Source organism: Choloepus didactylus, chromosome 5 (assembly GCF_015220235.1).
Source record: "Choloepus didactylus isolate mChoDid1 chromosome 5, mChoDid1.pri, whole genome shotgun sequence".
In the NCBI taxonomy this organism is placed as follows: Eukaryota; Metazoa; Chordata; class Mammalia; order Pilosa; family Megalonychidae; genus Choloepus; species Choloepus didactylus.
In genome coordinates this window covers 16,180,424-16,203,641 of record NC_051311.1, presented here as the reverse complement: position 1 = coordinate 16,203,641, position 23,218 = coordinate 16,180,424, and the positions used below count along the sequence as shown (strand labels likewise).

General features: G+C 33.9%; 1 protein-coding gene across 1 annotated transcript in view; it reads right to left on the bottom strand.

Annotated features, from left to right (window-relative positions):
- The window catches only part of CCDC7 (coiled-coil domain containing 7), a 329,716-nt gene that overhangs the window by 188,919 nt on the left and 117,579 nt on the right, over positions 1 to 23,218 (bottom strand). Inside the window, exons 13-15 of the mRNA XM_037837696.1 lie at positions 17,892 to 17,946; positions 4,221 to 4,286; positions 1,447 to 1,668 (exon numbers count right to left, since the gene is read on the bottom strand). Of these exons, the coding sequence (XP_037693624.1) occupies positions 1,447 to 1,668; positions 4,221 to 4,286; positions 17,892 to 17,946 (343 nt within the window). The remainder of the gene's footprint in view (positions 1 to 1,446; positions 1,669 to 4,220; positions 4,287 to 17,891; positions 17,947 to 23,218) is intronic.

The following is a 23,218-nucleotide window of genomic DNA, read 5'->3' as shown; positions in this document are numbered from 1 at the left end:
AAAAAAGGGAAGATAATAAGGATAAAAAATGGTTCGATAGTCTCAAGGTCTCTCTCAAAAAGCAGGTGACTGGGTCTTCAGTTCAGCTATTTAGTTACTTTACTGTTTCAATTTGCTAATGCTGCTGTTATGCAAAATACCAGAAATGGATTGGCTTTAGAAATGGGACTTATTAGATTACAAATTTACAATTCTAAGGCCAAACTAAGGCATCAACAAGAGTACACCTTCACAGAAGGAAGGCCAATGGCATCTGGAACACCCCTGTCAGCTGGGAAGGCATGAGGCTGGCATCTGCTGGTCCTTTGTTCCTGGGTTGTGTTTCAAAATGGTTTTCTCCAAAATGTCTCTGGGCTTGTCTCTCTTAGCTTTTTCAGCTCCTGTGCATCTAAGCATCTGGGTTCCTCTCTTAGCTTCTCCAGAGAAGACCCTGGGCTAGCATCTCCAAACACCTCCAAAAGTCTCCAAGCATCTCTCAGCATCATTAGAGTCAACAAGTATCTGGGTCTCTCCAAAAGTCTCTCTCAGTGGCTCTTGAGGCTTTTTGTCCTCTGTTAGCTTCTCTGGAGCAAACTCTGGGCTAGCATCTCAAAGCATTAGCAAGCATCTGGGTTGTGTTGGCTCTTTTTAAAGGACTCCAGTAAACTAATCAAGACTCACCCTGAATGGGTGGGGCCAAATCTCCATGGAAATAATCTAATCAAAACTATCACCTAGAGTTGGGTGAGTCATATCTCCAAGGAAACAACCTAATCCAAATATCCCACAAGATTGGATTAAAACATGTCTTTTGGAGGGACATAATATATCCTAATTGGCATATTTACCTTTTGCTGGCTTTACTGTCCAGGCTCCAATATGCATAAACTCTCAGTGTGAAAACAAGAAGGAAGGACACTAAGGAGTATAAAATACTATTAATGAAATGGGGGACTTGGCTTACTTACTTACTGCTAACACAAGGACATATTACTCTTGAAGACTTTTTATTTCTCATCGATACAGTTCCTTGTTTGTGGACTGTTTTTCCTCTTCTAAGATAGAAATAAATCAACAGATCTGAACATAGTTTGAGAAAGAGCTTCTGAATCAACCAGACTGCATAAACATAACAGAGATAAAAATAAATTATTTTTCAAGAGTTTCCCCCCCACAGTGCTGCATTTATTTGATTTTCTTAATTTATGGAAAAGTGTCTTTAGTCTGTGAACCCCTGTTTCCTCAGATGTCAGATGCTTAAATGATCACTCAAAATCAATTCATATTTAAGTTATAGCTTGGTATTCAAGACAATAATGAAATTTAGAGGGTAAAAGGCAAAAGCACAAGGATAAAAAGCCTAGAGAAAAATTTTTTAAATAACATATGCAAAAGAAATAAGTAATACTATGAAAGATAAATTTCTTAAAGTACATTCTACTGTCTCTACTTTGGTTATTTCCTTACCTTTGATTGTTCTTGGATTTCATCATCTGTCTTTTGTCCACCTGAATCAGAAACTGCTGTTTTTCTTCTTTCTTTCTTCAATGGTATATTTTCTGAATCTTCACCTTTAACTTTTATTTTACCAATGCCCATTTCCATGGTTGTCTTGGTCTTCTCATTTTTAACTAAATCCTTTCCTTGACTTAGGAAATATTCAAGTTGATGCTTGGCTCTTTCAGCTTCCTGCATTTTAAAAAACAACAGTTTATCAAGCATTATTTAGTGACATTTTCCTGTCAATAAGCCAACCTTTAGAAATCTGCACATATTCATGCTCACATTACTTCTTAAACTTTCACTGAGTTGGAGAAAGCTAAATGAAGCCATTTGTTTAATCTACAATTTAATAGCTCTGCAATTAAAATTAAAAACTGTGAAGAACCCATTTTAAGGGTTATTTTTATGCCCAGGAGACTCTCCTGGCTATTATTTTTTTAAAGGCCCCAATTATTATACAGATACAATAAAAATTAATAAAAGTTATACATTATAAAAAGTGATAGATTGTAAACAAAAGAATCAATACCCACAATACCAAAGACTGAAAAAAGATGTGGAAGATAATTTATTTCTTCCAGAACACAAATTTCCTTTAAAATGTTGCTTTTTGTAATTATGCCAATAAGTTGTTTGTATGAGAGAATATATGCACCAACAAAAATAAAGTTCACAAGTAATCTCACCATACAGAGAAAAATCAGTTAACATTTTGATAGATATCCTTAATTATTTCTAAATAATAGCCTTATATATATATAATAATAATATATAGCTAATGCATATATATTTGTTTTTCCAATTTTTATCTAGATTGGATAACATTATATATACTCATAGTCTTTTATTTTCATTGCATAATGTCCTCGATGTGTTTCAGTGACAATAAATATACATCTAAATCAGAATAGATAGAAGACGTAACATCTAACAATATATCATAATTCATTTAGCAACTTTCTTCTTCATAGACATTTAGGTCATTTTTAAATTTTTGCTAAAAAATAATATTAGAAAATACATACTTCTACAAAATGTCTGTACCCTTTTTCTTGCTTAGAATAAATTTTTAGAAGTGGACTATTGAGTGAAAAGGTTATGCATTTTCCAAGTTTTCTCTATATATTTTCTCCCAGATAGGTATCAATTCATACTGATAATAAAAAGGGTGTGAAAATTGCTCATTTTAGCATATATCCAGAAATAATAGATATTCCCATTCCTTGAATTTTTACAGAAATTATAGATTAAAAATGAATCCTGCTGTTATTTTAAATTGTATTTATTTGATAACTAGTGAGGTTGAATATATTTGTATGCATTTATTGCTCATGTGTGTTTCTGAATTCTGATTGCCCTATTTGTGTCCTTTGTCTATTTTGGGAAAGTGCTATTCATATTTCTTGAAGGTTTGTAAATTTGTAAAAAAATTCATATAACCATTTTGTATACATTTTTCCACTTACATCTTTCCCTTATTATTTTTCCATAAAAAAATTTAAACCTATGTATAGCCATTTACATTAACATATTCCTTTGTGTGACATAATGCCTAGCAAGCCTAGCTCTAACCAAAACCACATAACTGTTTACTCCATGTTGCCCCAATATTTTCACAATTCATTACTTAATTTTGGAACTTAAACCAATCTTCAACTTCTTTTTTGTGTATTGTATGAAATAGAAACCTAATGTTATTTTTTCCCAATAATTTACTTTTTATGAATATTTTATCCTTTTATGACAAATTTAAACAATAAAACTTTATAATATCCTAAATTATTATGGTCATTGGAATCTGTTTCTCAACTTTCCATTCAGTATCAGAGCCTGTAAAACAGTGCTTTAGTTATTATAAGTTTATATCATATATTAATTTTTGGATGAATAACTCCTCCCTAATTGTCCTCCTTTTGTAAAACTACCAGTTTCTTGTCTCAATATATCTTACAACAATTTTCTTAAGCTAAAAAATCCATTCATATTTGAAAATAAATGGCTTTCAGTTTGTATATTAATTTCAGGAAAATGGAAATGGAAATATTTATAATATTGTCTTCAAAACCAAAACCACAAATTTCAATTTCTTCAATGTTCATCCTTGTTCTTTGCTAAAGTATTATATTTTCTTCATATAAACCTCTGTATATATGTTAAATGTGTTGTTTCCTACTATTATGTTAGATTAATATTATGAATATAATTTTTCTATTATGTTTTCTAACTGATAAATAGAAGCCTAATACTTTTTAATAAAAATTTTTTCCCAATTACCTTTTTAAACTCCATTATTAATACATTATCTTGCATTTTTCTGAAAGAGAATTATATAATCTACAAATAATTATATTTTTTTAAGCTTTTATGAAAATGCTTGTAGCTTCTTTCATTTCTTTTCTTATTGTGTGGCTAGAATTTAGAAAAGAACAATAACAGTGAACATCCTAGTTTAACTGAGTTTAATTGGAATGCTGGTAGTATTTTTCTTTTAAGTATTATATTGTCTACAAGTTTGAAATAAATTTCCTTTATTCAATTTAGCAAGTTTAGTTTTCTTACCAACTTACTGAGTTTTTAATAAAAATGAATATTAGTTTTTATTAATATATTCCTAATGCATAAAATCAATATATTTTAAATTGCCAAAATAGAAAAATATATAGACATATTATTTTACAAAGTAAAAATTACTCACTGAAAAAGGTCTTTATACATTCCAACAATTTTAACAATTTTACCTGTAAGGCCTGTTTCAGTTGTTCCTGAAGTAATCTGTTCTCAATTTCCAGAGCAAATACCACTTTCTAGGATGTAATGAGAAAAAAAAAAAAAAATTCACTTTGGTATTTCGTTTTTACTAATTTATTTTTGCAATTACTATCTTTCCAAAATCCATAAAAGCCAAGACAATGATTTGAGCATAAGCATTTAAATGCATCTTCTCAGGCATGATGATGGATTATGCCTGTAGCTACAGCTTCCTACTGATTTTCCACAGGCAAAATGACCTTGAATCTGACAAATTACAACTACAAGTTAATAATTTCATTTCTTCTTTACTCTAGGCTTGAAATATTTAAATAGAAACTTTTCAAACTTTATGAAAATAAGCATCTCCATTTTTAACAAAAAATAAACATTGTTCTGGCTTTTAAAAAAAGGAGTGGATTCTATTAAACATAAAAAGACTCAAGGAGACAATGGACCCCAAAGAAATAAAAAAGATTATAAGTGGTTACAATGAACAACTATAGACTCACAAACTAGACAACTTAGATGAAATTGACAACTTCCTAGAAACACACTAACAACCTACACTAACTCGAAAAGAAACAGAAGACCTCAACAAACCAACCACAAGGGATAGAATCAGTCATCAAAAACCTATCAACAATGTATTTGCAGAGCCCCCCTGAGGAACTGGGGGAATATGCAGAAATATTAACTTCCCCACCCAGGTTATTACTGATATTCTCACAAACATTGAGGACTACCAATTTAGTAGGCTGAGCCGTCAATCTTGGGGCTTGCCTTTATGAAGCTTGTTACTGCAAAGGAGAGGCTGAGCCTACTTACAATTGTGCCTAACAGTCTCCCCCAGAGAATCCCTTTGTTGCTCAGATGTGACCTCTCTCTCTAAGTCCACGAAGCAGGTAAACTCACTGCCCTTCCTGCTATGTAAGACATGACTCCCAGGAGTATAAATCTCCTTGGCAATGCAGGACATGACTCCCAGGAATGAGCCTGGACCGAGCATTATGGGATTGAGAAAATCTTCTTGACCAAAAGGGGGAACTGAAATGAAACAAAATAAAGTTTCAATGCCTGAGAGATTTCAAGTGGAGTCAAGAGATCATTCTGGAGAATATTCTTATGTGCTATATAGATACCAATTTTTAGTTTTTAATGTAGTGGAATACCTAGAAGGAAATACCTGATACTGCAACCCAGTATCCTTGATTCTTGAAGACAATTGTATAACTATGTAGCTTACATGGTGACTGTGTGATTGTGAAAACCTTGTGGTTCACATTCTCTTTATCAAGTGTATGAATAGATGAGTAGAAAAATGGAGACAAAAATTAAATGAAAAATAGAGTAGGATGGGGGATGGAATGTTTTAGGTGTTCTTTTCTACTTTTCTACTTATTCTTTTTTTGGGGGGGGGAATAAGGAAAATGTTCAAAAATTGATTGTGGTGATCAATGCACAACTAAATGATGGTACTGTGAACAATTGATTATACACTGTGGATAACTGTAAGGTATGTGAATATAGTCAATAAAACTGAATTTAAAAAAACTACCAAGAAGGGTGTTGTCATCAATATGATGACATAAACAGCAGCTGAAAATCTCTCCCCAGAAAATCAATGAAATTAAAAGGACAATTCTGAATTATTCAGAACTCTGGAGGAAGATATAGATTGGAGAAGATCCCTACAAATGACAAATTGAAGACAGAGATAAATATCAGGTAGGTAAATCCCATCCTGGACTGACCAGTCCTCTCTCCTCCCCTTCACTTGGTCTCTCACAGCAACTGGGATCCCTCACACCAGTGACACAGAATATAAATTCTCTCACAGAAGTGAGACAGACCCCCCATTTGGAGACCAGGGGACAAGGAAGGACATTTCAAGGCCCAAATCAGTGGATGACAAAGAGTCTGAGAAAACATGGACAGAGACTGTTTTTCCAGCCCTCCATCTGGAAGTCCTTCCCTCACTCCTGAGGGAAACAACAGCAGGGGTCCGTTTCCTTGCCTGGGGGTCAGATGAAAACTGACACAGCTGGGGGAATCCTCTGCCACAAATAAAGTGGGGAACACAGCCCCACATTGAGCCAGATTTTGGCCAGCAAAGTGAGGGCTCAGGAAACTTGCAATTTCAGCCTGTTGGGTCAAAGGCAGCCTGGACGTCAAGTCAAACTGCTTCTGAGGATGAGTAAATTACCAAATAGCGCCATCTGCTGGACAGACTGGAAACTGCAAGGGAATTGAACGGCTCTTCATAGCCTATCCAGACACTATTTCAGTCCCACTGGAGCTGGTCTAGACCCACTGCACCAGAACAAGCCCCTGTTTTAGCCTGGAAATACAGACCACCCAACTATTAAAATGGTACCCTAAAACAAACCAAGGTCTTGCTATTCTGTGAAAAAGAGAGCACTGATGGGAGCCAGCAGATGTTTTTACCAATATTCAGAGACCTTGCTGTGGTGCCCACTGTCTACCCCACATCTCTGAGGCATGTTGCTGTGGGTGCTTGGTTTTTCAGGCAGACTGGGGGCACAGCCAACCTGACAATTGGTCAGTAAGAGAGACGAAGAAAAGATAGAATACAAAGCCAACCAACAAAAAACCCTAGGCAAAAGAGAGGAGATGACTACAGAATAAACTAAGCAAGAAAATCAGATGCCTGGACACCAGCAAAAACATCATGACTCATACAAGGAAAAATGAAGATACGACCTAACCAAAGGAACAAAATCACACCTCAAGTGAGAAACAGGAGTTGAAACAACTAATTAAAGATGTTCAAACAAATCTTCTAAATCAAATCAGTGACTTGAAGGAAAATGTGGCAAGAGAGATGGAGAATATAAAGAAGACACAGGTGTCCATATAGAACTTGAAAGCTTGAAAAAAAAAAAAAACAAACAAATGGCAGGACTTATGGGAATGAAAGGCACAAGAGAAGAGATGAAAAACACAATGGAGACATGCAGCAGCAGATTTGAAAAGGCAGACGAAAGGATTAGTGAACTAGAAGACAGGACATCTAAAATTCTACACACAGAAGAACAGATAGAGAAAAGAATGGAAAAATATGAGCAGGGTATCAGGGAAATGAATGACAACATGAAGCACACAAATATGTGTTTAATTGGTGTCCCCGAAAGAGAAGAGAAGGTAAAGGGGCAGAAAGAATAATAGAGGAAATAATCAATGAAAATTTCTCAACCTTATGAAAGATATAAAATTGCAGGTCCAAGAAGTGCAGCATACCACTAACTATTGAATAGATCCAAACAGACCTACACCAAGACACTTACTAATCAGATTGTCAAATGTCAAAGACAAAGAGAGAATTCTGAAAGCAGCAAGAGAAAAGCAATCCATCATATACAAGGGAACCTCGATAAGACTAAGTGCAGGTCTCTGAGCAGAAACAATGGAGGCAAGAAGTCAGTGGTACGATATATTTAAGATACTGGAAAAGAAAAACTGCCAATGAAGGATTCTATATCAGGCAACACTATCCTTCAAAAAATGAGGGAAAGTTTCAAATATTTACTGATAAATGGACACAGAGAATTCATGACCAAGAGACCTGCTCTATGAGAAATACTAAACGGATAGCTATAGACAGATATGAAAAGACAGGAGAGAGAGATTTGGAGAAGAGCCTAGAAATGAAGAGTAGCAACTAATAGAGGAAAAAGAGAAAAAAATAAGATCTTAAGATAAAATCCAAAAGACAAAATGGCTGAATAAAGTATAGCCTTTACAGTATAAACATTATATGTTAATGGATTAAACTCCCCAATAAAAAGGCATAGATTGATGGGACTGATTAAAAAACAAAAAAAAACAGGATCTATCTATATGCTGCCTACAAGAGACTCACTTAAGACCAAAGAACAAAAACAGGTTGAAAGTGAAAGGTTGGAAAAAGACATTTCATGCAAACAACAACCAGAAAAGAGCAGGGGGTAGTTATACGAATATCAAACAAATTGAACTTCAAATGTAAAACAATTAATAACATCAAAAAAGGACACTTTGTATTAATAAAAGAGACAATCCATCAAGATGACATAACAAACATAAATATTTATGCACCAAACCAGAGTGCCCCAAAATACGCGAAGCAAACACTGACAACTCTGGGGCGAGAAGTAGACACTCCTACAATAATAGTTGGTGACTTCAATACACCACTTTCATCAATGGATAGAACATCTAGACAAGGGTCAATATGGAAACAGACATGTTGTATAATATGACAAATGAACTAGACTTAACAGACATTTACAGAATGTTGCACAAAACAATAGCAGGATATATGTTTTACTCAAGTGCTCATGGATCATTCTCCAGGACAGACCACATGTTGGGTCACAGAACAGGTTTCAATAAATTTAAAAAGATCAAAATTATACAAAGTGCTTTCTTGGATCACAATGGAATGGAGTTGGAGATCAATAACAGGCAGAAGCCTGGAAAATTAACAAATATATGGAGGCTAAACAACACACTCTTAAATAACCAGTGAGTCAAGCAAGAAATTACAAGAGAAATCAGTAAATATCTTGAGGCAAATGAAAATGAGAACACAACATATCAAAACCTATGGGATGCAGCAAAGGCAGTGTGAGAGGGAAATGTATGCCCCTAAATACCTATATAAAAAAGAAGAAAGAAAAAAAATTGAGGAATTAACTGTTCACCTGGAGGAACTAGAGACAGAAAAGCAATCTAACCCCAAAATAAATAGAAGAAGTTTTTAAAAAGACTAGAGCAGAAATAAATGAAATTGAGAACATGAAAACAATAAAGAGAATCAAAACCAGAAGTTGGTTCGTTGAGAAAATCAATATAGTTAATGGACCTTTTGCTAGGCTTTCAAAGAAAAAGAGAGAGGAGGCAAATAAATAAAATCAGAAATGGGTGTGGGAACATAACTACTGACCCCACAGAAATAAAGGAGCTAATGAAAGGATACTATGAACTGCATACTAACAAGCTAGACAACTTAGATGAAATGAACAACTTCCTAGAAAAGTACAAACAACCAACATTGACTCAAGAAGAAATAGATGACCTCAACAAACCAATCACAAGTAAAGAGACTGAATCAGTCATCAAAAAAACTCCCAAAAAAGAAAAGTCCAGGACAAGATGGCATCACATGTGAATTACCAAGCATTTAAGAAAGAATTAGTACCAAACCTGCTCAAACTCCTCAAAAAACTGAAGAGGAGGGAAAGCTACCTACCTCATTCTATGAAGTCAACATCACCCTAATACAAAGCCAGGTGAAGATACAGCAAGAAAAGAAAATTACAGACCAATGTCTTTAATGAATATAGACGCAAAATCCTCAACAAAATACTTGTAAATCAAATACAGCAGCACATTAAAAGTTTATACACCATGACCAAGTTGGTTTTATTCAGGTATTCAAGGCTGGTTCAACATAATAAAATCAATTAACATAATATAACACATCAATAAATCAGAACTATTGTATTTTTGATTTGCAACTCCACTGTTTACTTCCTACAGTCATAAAATGTAATAATAAACCAGTGGTTTTGAATTCATAATGTGTAAACATGCAATTTGTGACAAGAACTATATAAAGGTGGGGAGACAGAGGGATATAGGAACATAGTTGGTGTATACTACTGAAGTTAAGTGGTATCAAAACAAACAAGATTGTTATAGATTAAGAATGTTAAATTTAAGCCCCATGGTAAGTATAAAGAAAAAATCAGAGAAATTAGAGTACAGATTGCCAGGTGTGAGAAGGAAGGATGAAGGGAAGTTAATGCATAACAGGTCTAGGATTTCTGTTTGGGGGGATGGGAATATTTTCATACTAGAAGGTAATGAAGGCACAATAATATTTTGAATGTGATCATTCCCATTGAACAGTATGCTTGGGAGTGTTTGAGATGGGAAACCATATGTTGTACATATGTTCCCAAAATTTAAAAAAAAAAAAAAAAAGAGTAACTAAAGAGACAATGACAACTAAATGCAATATATGATCCTGGAAGGGCTCTAACAAGGGAAGAGAAAAGGCTCAAAGGGACAATTTGGACTGTGAAAAAAATCATAATATAGAGTGTATGCTTTATATCAATATTAAATTTCTTGAACTTGATAACTGTACTTAAGGTGGTTACATAAGTGAATATCTTTGTTCTTAGGAGTGTACATAGCAGTAGTAAGTGTTAAGTAGAATGAGATATACAAACTATATTCAATTTTTCAGAGAATGGGTTGATAAATAACAGGATAGATAAATGATAGATGATAGGGAGATAGATAAAAGATAGATAGATAGATAGATAGATAGATAGATAGATAGATAGATAGATAATGATAGATAGAATGATATGACAAATGTGTCAACATGTTAAAATTGGTGGATCTGGGTATCCGGGGGGATAAGGTTTGTTGGAGCTCTCTTGTGAGGCTTCTATTATTTTTGTAACTGTCCTGTAGGTTGAAAGTATTTCACAATAAAAAGTTAAAAAAAAAAGATTCAGGAATTCCCTATCAGATGGAAGACAGTTTGAGGAACCAAAACTATAGTCCCCAGCTCTACTTCTTACGTGGAAGATCAAGTTCCTACTGGACAAACCCTGCCACACATAACAACCAGAAACTTTTGGCAAAATAAAACTATCAATACTGGAGAGCAATGAAGAATAGATAGATTCTTTAGAGAAGGTGCCATTTGGGAAAAGGGAAGAATCTTACCTACTGAGGTAAGATTCTCATTTTCATGGCTTCTAGTCTGAGTGTAAGCCCTAGTCTGCACAAGGCAGGGTACATAAGAACTGATAGGAAACCTGAGTTTTTATAACCCAAGAACCAGAGAACAGAGTTTAGGGCAATCACAGTCACTGGAAATATCAGGGGAAAATTGCACAAAGAAGAGAACCAAAGAGGGAGGCCCAAACTCAATATAAACTCGATCCAAATCTCTGCCTGACCCTTAAACCACAAATGTATAGGGAGGACTCAGAGCAGGCTAGCAAAAACTAAAAAACTGAAATGCTATTTGAACTGGTGTTTAAATACAGAACTTATTTATTGCATCCAATGTCAATTATATATCAAAGCAAAAAAAAAGTTATCAATTTTCAAAGGAATATAACAGAATCCAGAGTCTCAACAAAATAATATTCATGATATACAGGATACAATTCAGAATTATTTAATGTTTGATGAAACAGGAAAATACAACTTCCTTTAAAATAAAAGACAATGGACAGAGAAGGATCCCCAAATAATCCAGATTTTAGAATTAGCATACCAGAATTTTTAAAGCAGCTATTATAAAAGGTTCAATATAAAGGGAAATATGCTTATAATGGATAAACAGCTAAAAGTATCAGCAGAGAACCAGAAATTCTGGAACTGAAAAATAAAATATATGGATTTTTAAATTTACTGGATGTAATTAGGAGCAGATTATATGACAGTGGGAAAAGTTGACAAACCTGAAGACAGATCAATAGAAATTATCCATTCTGAAGACAAAGAGAACAAAGATTAGGAAAAAAAAGACAGAGTTGCAGGAACCTGGGGGATAATATCAAATAGTCTATCACATAATCACAGTCCCATAAAAAGAAGAGAAAATGGACGCCTTAGAAAAAGTACTTGAAAAGGAGTAGTTAATTTGGTGGAAGTCATAAATTTACATACTCAAGATACTCAGCAAACCCCAACCTGATGAATACAAAGAAAATTATCCTATAGATATGATAATCAAACTTTTGAAAACCAAGAAAAAAGAGGAAATCTTGGAAGCAGCCAAAAGCAATTATGGGGAAATGATGATTTGAATGACTGTTTGCCTCTCATCAGAAAAAAAAAACAAAAGGCCAAATGAGAATGGAAAAATAATGAATCTTTGCTGAATTGAGTCACCAAATTTTGGAGAACTTTACTTAGCAAAATTTATCTGCTATACCTAGGAATAGAAAGTCTGCATTGTTTTATGCCATTAGAACATTTTAAAAATTGAATATTGTGTTGGATTATTTCCATAAATGACCACCAACAATTCCTGTCACTCCTATATGTATATGCACTCCTCCCTTCAACCTGGGTTGGTCTTTATGACTTCCTTACAGAATGTGGTAAAAAAAAAAAAAAAAAAACTTCAAGGACTTCCAATCCTTGACTGTATGAAGCATTGCTATTTTTGTTTTAGCCCACTTGGGATCCAGCCACCATGTAAATAAGCTTGGATAGACTACTGAATAATGAAACAACAGACAAGTGACAGAAACAACCATGGATGTTTCCAGCTCCAGGAGGAGGTCCCACACAAGTGACCTCAGTCAACATGTTATCAAACAGAAACATTTTCCAGCTAATTCCAGCAAAATCAAGAATTGTGAAAAATAATAAATCATTATTGTTTTACTCCACTAAATTTGGGGGTAGTTTGATATGCAGCAATAGGTAACTGAAATAAAAATACTGGTAAGTGGGATGGTGTAACAACAAAAACCTAAAACATATGGCACTGGCTTTGAGTTCAGCAGGTGAACAAAAGTTGGAAGGGTGTTAAGGAGACTATTAGTGAAGACCAGAAAAGAAGGTTATTGGCAAAGACTAGAGGAAGGGCAAACTGCTAGTGGAGGCTACAGAAGGCAGTGAGGCTGTAAAATTGTTAATGGAGGCTAGAAAAGGTGTAGAAAGGACTCTGCTATCTAGTGACAGAACAACTAATAAGACTCAGGCCTGTAGTAATTTGCAATGTTAAAAATATACCTAATGAAAAAAATATATATACTTAATGAACTTTGGATCTTGCTAAGGAAATTTCTAGCCATGATATGAAAGTATCATTCAACTTCTTTTAGTAATAAACAATAAGATATTGCAAGAGAGACATGAGTTCTGTTCTTTTGGGATATGGCTGCCATATAAGAAGGCTTGGGCTTGACTACTGAATGATAAGTGACCACACAAGAGAGAAAGATTCAGCCATCCTGTAGCCATTCTAGCTACCCCAAGACTTATGAGGGAAGCCGTCTTGAACATTTCACAGCTGAGTGAAGCCACATGAAGTGAATTCAGCTAACACACTTTGGTACAGAACCATCCAGCTGAACTGACCCAACCCTCCTCCCACCCAAAAACAGTACAAAGAAATTTATCGTTGATGAATTAACCTCTAAGTTTTGATGTAGTTTGTTATAGAGCACTAGATAACTGAAACAAACATATGCACTTGACCACAAAGAAAACCTTTTAAAATTCCTAAAAGTAGAGACTTTTTATGCCACATTTTCTGATGTTGATTCCATAAAACTGTAAGCCAACAATGAAAAGAACTAAAAACTTTTTGAAACAAAGAGAATTTCAAATCCCAATGAAATACAGAGAAAGTTCTATTCAATGAAAAATGTTTAGCCTGGATAGTATTTATTATTATTAAACAAAACCTAAAAATAAATGACTTAAATGTGCAACCAGTATACAATTAATGAAAATATGAAACAAACTATAAAATAAACCCAATGAAGTAAAAGAAATTAATAAAGATAAAGACTGAAAGTAATTAAACAGAAAAGAAACAATAACAGCAACAAGAAATAAGAGACAACAGCTACATAAAACCCAAAAATCACTAACTGAAAACATCTACAATATATAATCCCCTGACAAACCTGATTATAAGGAAAATAATGGAAACAAAAAAATACCAAATATTTTTGGAAATGAGAAAAGAGTCAGAAACACACAGACAGAAAAAATAAATTAAAAAGAAACTTAAGACAACATAGTGTAAAATTCTAAGCAATAAATTTTGAAAACTATTAGAAATGGATAAATGTATATCAAAATAAAAATTACCAAAATAGATGCACCAATAACCATAAAAGGAATTGGAAAGGTGTGGAAAAGTGATCAGAGTTAACATTTTTTTTTAAAAGTCTCTGAGGTGATTTTATAGGTTAAGTTCTACATAGTCTTCAAAGTACTCCTTTTTAAAAAGTCTGTTTTGAATTCTGATTAGAAAAGGCTTACATTTATACATTAATTTGAAAGGATCAATATTTTTATAACCTTAAATCTTCTTACTTAGCAACAGTAAAATATAGATTACACAAAAATACTGTTTACAATTATATCTTAATAAATTAATATAATTTATAATTATCACTCAGTTAAACCATTGCAAAAATCTATCTATTCTCCACCAACTCTCAAAATACAAACCCTACTCTAAAATTCATCTTCCATACAGCTGAAAGAATGACCTCAATAAAAATGCCAAGTGAATCACTCTTAATAATCTTCATGAATTTCCCCATTTCATACTCAACAAAATCCACACTGCTGATATCATCGGTACTGATAGCCCCTATCAGTCTTCCTGTTACTCCTCTTTTTAATCCAAAACTCTTGTCATACCTAAATACTTGAACTTCCCCAAATAGCCTTTGTTCCCTCAAGGCTTTGTATTTCCACGTGTTACATCTGCTTAGAAATCCCTCCTGTTTTCTAACTCCATCTTCTCAGTTATTATATCATAGCTCTTTTTCATATGAGCATTTATTATATTGAAATTAGCCTGTGACATTATGTCTCAAATATATGCTAACATATTTTAGCTATAAAATTCTTTAGTGACCTTAAATTCTGAAAAAAAAAAATTCCATATTTAGTTATCAATTCTTTACATCCTTTACTATATTATACTACATGTGCCAAATTTATCCAAAGTATATATAGAATATAATTACATTTACTGTTTATATTCATATTAGGGATTCACGTCTGGGCAGAAGGAAAGCAATTTATTATGTAGTTTTAACAGAAAGCCAAATAGTTCTTGGCACTATGCAAAAGAAACTAAATGACGGTTCTGTAATTTTAGGAAATTAATGACCCTTGAAAAGAGACATAAAATGGGGAAGTAATATGTTAATTTAAACACTTAGTCATATTAACCTCCCAAATACAAGAAGAGAGGGTTCTTGACTATCCAGTCCAACCAAAATTCACCTAATAATTCTATAAACCTGGCAAAGTTAATTAACATCTCTGAGGTTCCTCCTCTAAAATAAGGTACACAAAAATGGTGTACATGATTTGACCAATAAAATATTCAAATATGTACAATTATTTCCATTTTCTAAAATTTTAGCTTACAAAAATACATTTATCCTTCCTTCATTATCTTCATATGATAAAGCTGCCAATCACCCACCTAATAAATATTTACCTAGAGTAAATGTACTCTAGTTTTCAACAAGTAATCTGAAAATCAAAAAGATATTAATAGAGTAAACAAACTATTTTATATCATTTTATCTAAGCATGAATTTTTGTTAAGTACACTTTCAGCTACTGACTGCCACCCCATGCAGTATCTTTGCATGAATAAGAAAAAGTGCCTTTGTCTACGCAAATGCAGCCCTATGTTAGGGTGTGCAGTTGGCAAGCAAAGCGTGGGCTTGATTTAAACACCCATTTGACCCTTAGCCCAGGACCCATATGTATAATATAAGAGACAGACTTGGGTTCAAATGGATTACCTTGTCACATATATTTTAAACAAACTTAAGTATCATTACTGGAGTACTGATATTCTAACTAAGAGGTGAACAACTAATAGTTCATACAAAAACTAAAATAAAGTTTTATATGACTTACTAAATATTTTATAAGCATTATAATTACTTAAACAAATATATTGTCACATCAGCTGATTCTTCTATTCATGCCTGCATGGGGAAGCAAAATTTAATTAATTTCAATATAATTGCAAATGCTGAGCAGGATTCAGAAAGCTGTTTGCAGTTCAGATTTCACCACTAATTCACTCTCTAACCCTAAGCAAGTCACTTTGTAGTTTCTATGGATCTCTGTAAAAGGGCCTAGATCAGTGGTGGATCGCAATAGAAAGTTGGAGGGTAAAGAAAATAAATTCAATTAAAATTCTCATTAAATCCATAGATCCTCTCTCCAGAAAAATTATACCTCCATAGAATACTTTGACTTTAAATACAGAAAAAGTAACTTAAAATAAAATTGGCTTTGAGATTTATAATATTAACAATATGAGTTTCTAATAAACTTTTTAAATTAATGCCATTCTATCTAAAATAAGCTAGTCAGTAAGTGTAATAGGCAAAATTCTAAGATGATCCCAATGATCTCCAACTTTGGAATTAAGCCCTGTATAATCTACTTCCTTGAGTGTGAATGGGATCTGTGACCTCCTTCCAGCCAATAGAATATAGAAAAATGATGGACATGACTGCCATGATCACATTATGTTATTTAAGACTCTGTCTTAGCAAACAAGAAAGAGCCTCTCCTGCTGGCTTTAAAGAAGCAAGCTGGTATGATGTGAACTGCCCATGGAGAAGGCAGTGTGGAAGGGAACTGCAAACAGCCTCTAAAAGCTCAGAGCCTCAGTTCTATAACTGTAAGGAATGGAATTCTGCCACAAACACTTGAGCCTGAAAGGAGACCCAGTTGTGTCATTTTGAAACTTATGGATCCCAGAAGAGCCATGATCTTTTAATCCAATCTTGTTGGGTGGAACCTTTTGATTGTTTCCATGGAGATGTGACTCACCCAATGGTGGCCATGTGCCTTTCCACCTGACAGAGGTGTTCCAGATGCCTTTGGCCTTTCTTCAGTGAAGGCATCCTCTTGACGATACCTTAGTTTGGATTCTTTTATGAACTTGGAATTGTAAATTTGCAACCTAATAAACCCCCTTTATAAAAGCCAATTCATTTCTGGTATTTTACATAACAGCAGCTGTAGCAAACCAGAACACCAGGCAATACCTTGATTGCAATGTGGTGAGACCCTGAGCATAGGGCCTGGCTAAGTCTTGGCCAGACTCTGATCCACTGACACTGAGAGATAATAAATGCATGTTGTTTTAAGCTGCTAACCTTGTAGTCATTGGTTATGCAAAAGAAAACTAATACCATAAATTTGGATATTTTATATTCAGTATCTCAAACAGCACTCATATTTTCCCAAATGCATGCTAATTCTTGAAGCATTCAGGTGTACTTCTGGGACACATAATTCCATCACCCACTGAAATTGGTGGTATGATGCTATGACAGTTATTAATATGTTAACTTACAGTACAAGAAAAAAGTATTCCAAAGCCAAAATGAAATAACTTTACTTGTATTCCTTTTATTGGAACACATACAAAAAGTGGGCCATATACTTTACAGTTTAGGAAGGAATTTTTCTCATTTGCTTCTTACATCTCAAATATGTTTGAGATAGTTGGGGCAGCTATTGTTTTACTCCTTTTGGTGGTGAAATAATGAAGTCCAAATAAGTTAAAAGGACTTGTCCAAAGACACATAATTAATAAGAACTCGTGCCTCCAAATATGAGATTCTTGATTCCATGACATTGTCTCTAGTTGAGTAAACCACGGTAATTTTTATAACTATAATAGTAAACAAGTCTGGATTTACTATTTTATTTTCTGAAACTTGCTGGGAAAAGTCAACAAGCAAGAAAGAAATATCCCAGGAAGAATTTTAGTCCACAAACACACATGCATACATATTCACAGACTTCTGTTTTCTATACATATAATTATCACCATACTTATTAATCAAATATACATGAATATAGAGAGAGAATGTTACCTGGACTTGAAGCAAATCTTCCTTTATTTTAAGCTGTTTGCCTGTGGACTTCTTCCTGAAATAAAAAATGTTTTAAAATTTATCATGAATTTTTTTATTGTGGCATATAACATATTTACATAGAAGTGATAACTTTCCAAGTGCAATTTAACAAGTAGTTAGCAAATTTCAAAGAATGTTATGGGCTACAGTTCCACAGTTTCAGCTATTTCCTTACTGTGGAATATAACATATATGCAAAAAGGTGATAACTTTCAATGTACGATTTAACAAGTAGTTACAGGGAAATTTCCAAGAATATTATGGGTTACAGAAATGCCTTGTTGACCAAAAGGGGGAAAAGAAAGGCAACAAAATAATAATTCATTGGCTAAGAGATTTCAGATAGAATCTAGAGGCTGTCCTGGAGGTTACTCCTATGCAAGCTTCAGCTAGATATTCCAAATGGACACAATATAATAAGTCCAAGTCAATAGCAGTCTCCAAAACCCTAAAGAATACCCAGGTCCCTATCTGAGACTCTATAAAAGTTTCACTCACTAAGTTTATTCTTCAGAAACTTAAATCCCCCAGAGAGCTCCTATGCAGCTAAGTCCCAAACCTCAGAGGCAACAGCCTCTTCAAGAACATCAACCAGTTTCATCCCCTTTTCCCATAATGTCAACACCTTTTCAACATGAAAAAGTTAGGGTGGTCACTGCCATTCATGATATTTTAAAATGCATTACTGCTTTGCTTTCTTGGGGAGGACTTTAAACCATTTTAAAGGAATGATATTTCAAAGTAAATTTGATAAAAATTTTTTAAAGCCATACAGTTTAAATGATGGTTAAACAGTTGAATAACTTTTCTCAAACTAATTTCTGGAATGCACTTCTCATTAGTGTTATTTAAAATGTCTAAATACTGAAATGAGGCAAGGATTTTCAAAGTGCATTGGGCATCATTTCTTCTCTGATCATCTTTCTTCTCTAAGTCAAAGGTCAAAGCAATATTTGTTCAATGAATTTATTTTCAGAATTTGTGGAAATGTATAAAGATGAACAGTTTCTTTTTAATTTTTCTTTTTTTAACTTTTTATTTCAACAACAAATATAAAGCACAAAATTTCCCATTTTGACCACATTCAAGTGTACAATCAGGAGTATTAATTATATTCACAATATTGCCCTACCATCACCAATATCCCTTTCCCCTCCTTTTTCATCAGCTCAAACGGAAACTACTAACACCCATTAAGCCATAACAACCATCCCCACCCCACTCCTGGTAAACTTTAAAGCCCCATCTGTCTGTCTGAGGTTTGCCACTTTTAGGTATTTCACATTAGCAAGATCATACAATATTTGTCTCTTTGGTGTCTGGCTTATTTCACTAAACACATCTTCGAGGTTCACCCATGATGCAGGATGCATCAGAATTTCTTTCCTTTATACTGCGGAATAATATTTCATTTATACATATATTACATTTTGTTTACCTGTTCATGCACTGATAGACATGTGGGGTGCTTCCACCTTTTAGATACTGTGAATAATGCTGATATAAAGATTGGTATACAAATATCTGTCCAAGCCCCTGCTTTCAATTCTTTTGGGTATATACCAAAAAGTGGGATTGCCAGGACATACAGTAATTCAATTTTCAATTTTCTGAGGAACAGCCAACCTGATTTCCTCTATGGTGGCACCATTTTACAATGCCAACAGCAATGTAAAAGTAGTCCTATTTTTCTGAATCCTCACCAACACATTAATTTCTTTCATTAAAATTATAGCCACCCTAATGGATGTTAATTTGTATCTCATTGTGGTTTTGATTTGCGTTTCTCTGATGACCAATGATGTTGAGCATCTTTACATGTGCTTATTGCTTATTGGCCATTCCAAAAAGAATTAACACCAATCCTTCTCAAAATATTCCAAAAAATTGAACAGGAGGGAACTCTTCCTAACTCATTTAGTGAAACCAACATTACCCTACTATGAAAGTCAGAAAAAGACATCACAAGAAAAGAAAACTACAATCAACTTTCTTTATGACATAGATGTAAAAATTCTCAATAAAATATTTCTTCCTGGCTGTGAATATTCATGTCTTGGAAAGTTTAAAGCCATTAGTTCCTCAAATATTCTTCCTGCCCCTTTTTCCTTTTCCTCTCTTTCTTGGACTCCCATAAGACATATATTGGTATGCTTCATGTTACCCACAGATCTGTTTAGTTTTTGAAAACCTGTCTGATCCTAGACTTTTCCTTGTTGGGAGGTTTTTGATTACTCATTCACCCTCTTTACTTATTATAGTTATGTTGAGAGCTACTATTTTTACTTGAATCAGTTTAGGTAAGTTGAATGTTTCTAGGAATTGGTTCATTTCATCAGGTCATCTAATTTGTTGGCATGCAATTGTTCATAGTATCCTCCTATAATCCAGTAGTAGTGTCCCTCTTTCATTTTGGATTTTAGATATTTGAGTCCTGTTTGATTTTATTTGTCAGTCGAGCTATAGGTTTGTCAATTTTATTGATCTCAAAGAACCAAATTTGGTTTCATTTTTTCTATTGTTTTTCTATTCTCTATTTCATTTATCTCTGCTCTAATCTTTATTACTTACTATAGGTTTAATTTTCTCTTCTTTTTCTAGTTCCTCCAGATGTGAAGTAAAGTTATTGATTTGAGATCTTTCTCCTTTTTGAATACGAACATGCATAGCTACAAATGTTCTTCTGCGCACTGCTTTTGCTGTATCCCATAAGTGTTGGTATGTTGTATTTTCATTTTCATTCTTCTCAAGAAATTTTCTAATCTCCCTTATGATATCTTCTTTTACCCATCAATTGTTTAATAGTATGTGGTTTAACTTCCACATATTTGTGACTTTTCTAGTTCTTCTGTTATTTATTTCTAGTTTTATTCCATTGTGATCAGAGAAGAAACTTTATATAATTTCAATCTTTTAAAATTTATCAAAAATTGTTTTGTCACTTAGCATACGGTCTATCCTGGAAAATGATCCATGTGCACTTGAGAACAATGTGAATTCTGTGTTACTGGGGGCAGGATTCAATATATGTCTGTTAGGCCTATTTTGTTTATAGCATTGTTCAAGTTCCCCATTTCTTTATTGAACTTCTGTCTAGATGTTCTATCCACTGAAGAAAGTGGTGTATTGAAGTCTCTATAATTGCAGAAATGCAGTGTCTATTTCTCTCTTCAGTTTTGTTAAAGTTTTCCTTATATATTTGGGATGCTGTGATTAGATTCATATATGTTTCTAATTGTTACATCTTCTTTATGGATTAGCACTTTTATTAACATATAATGTTCTTTGTCTCTAGCAAGTCTTTTACTTAAAATCTATTTTATCTGCTATTAGTATAGTGACCCTAGCTCTCCTTTGGATACTATTTGTGTGGAATATTTTTTCCTTCCTTCCATCAAACCATTTTTGTCTTTGGGAGTAAGATGTCTTCTAAACATATTGTTCTAATTTGCTAACGTTGCTGGAATGCAAAACACCAGAAATGGCCTGGCTTTTATAAAAGGGGTTTATTTGGTTACACAGTTATGGCCATAAAGTGTCCATCAACAAAGGGTACCTTCACTGGAGAAAGGCCATTGGCATCCGAACAACCTGTTAGCTGGGAAGGCTTGTATCTGCTTGCTCCCAGGTTGCATTTCAAATGGTGTTCTCCAAAATGTCTGCATCAGCTTCCAAGGCCATGTTCAAAATGTCTGTCTCAGCTACAGCTAGCTGTGAACTCCTTCTGTCTGAGCTTTATAGCACTCTGGTGAACTAACAAAGGCCCAAGCTGAATAGGTGGGGCCATGCCTCCATGGAAATTATCTAATCAGAGTTATCACTTACAGTTGGGTGGGTCACATCTCCATGAACACAACCAAATCCAAAGTTTCCAACTTAATCAACACTAATATGTCTGCCCCTAAAAGAATGCACTAAAGAATATGGCTTTTTCTGGGGGACATAATATATACAAACCAGCACACATTTTATAGTTGATAATACTTTTGTCCATGCTGCCAATATGTATATTTGATTGTAGAATTTAATCCATTTACATTCCATGTAATTACTGATAAAGCAGGATGCACTACAGTCATTTTGTTTTCTTTCTTGTATATCTTGTATTTTTTGTCCCTCTTTTCTTTCATAGCAGCTTTCTTTTGTGTTTAGTTGATATTTTGTGATGTAACTGATTTATCTCTTTCTCATTTCAGTTTCCATATATATTTTTAAAATACTTTCTGTATGATTATCATGGGGTTTATCTTAAACAACCAAAATCTATAACCTATTAATTCAAAATGATACCAACTTAACTTCAATAGCATATAGCCTATGCTCCCATACCCTTCCATTCCCCCTCTTTATATTATTTTTTCACAAATTACCTCTTTATATTTTGTGTGCCCATAACACAGAATAGATATTTTTTTCAATTGTATTCTAAATAATATCAGGAATAAAGAGTAGAGTTATATACTGATGATGCAATACAATTGGAGTTTGCATTTACATATATAGTTATCTTTATTGGAGATCTTTATTTCTTCCTACTGTTTTAAGCTGCCATCTACTCTCCTTTCCCTTCTACCTGAAGAATTCCTATTAGCATTTCTTGTAGGGCAGATCTCCTGGTGACCAACTCTCTCAGTGTTTTGCTGGAAATAAAATTCTTTGCCAGCACATTTTCTTTTTCAGTACCTTAAATAGGTTATGCCACTGCCTTCTCACTGCCATGGTTTCTGATGAGAAATCAGCACCTAATATTATTGAGGATCTCTTGTATGTAATGAATTGCTTCTTTCTTGCTGCTTTCAGAATTCTGTTTATCTTTGGCATTTGACACCGATCATTACATGTCATGGTATAGGTATACATATGTTTAGCCTGTTTGGAGTTTGTTGGGCTTCTTGGTTATGAATATTCATGTCTCGGAATGTTTACAGCCATGAGTTCCTCAAATATTCTTTCTGCCCCTTTTTCCTTCTCTCTTTCTTGGACTCCCATAATATATACTGATATGCTTCATGTTACCCACAGGTCTGCTTACTTTTTGAAATTCTTTTATCTGCTTTTCATAGTTTCTCAGCTGCCTACAAAACAAATGCCAAACAATGGGTTGGCTTAAACCATGAGAATTTTTTGGCTCACAGTTTTGAGGCTAAGAGAAGTCCAAAACTGAAGTGTCAGCAATGCAATGCTTTCACACCAAAGACTGTTCTGGGTTGGCTGCCAGCAATCCTTGTGGTTCCTTGGCTTTTCCATCACATGATGCTGTCCTTTTTTCTCTTACAGATTCCAGT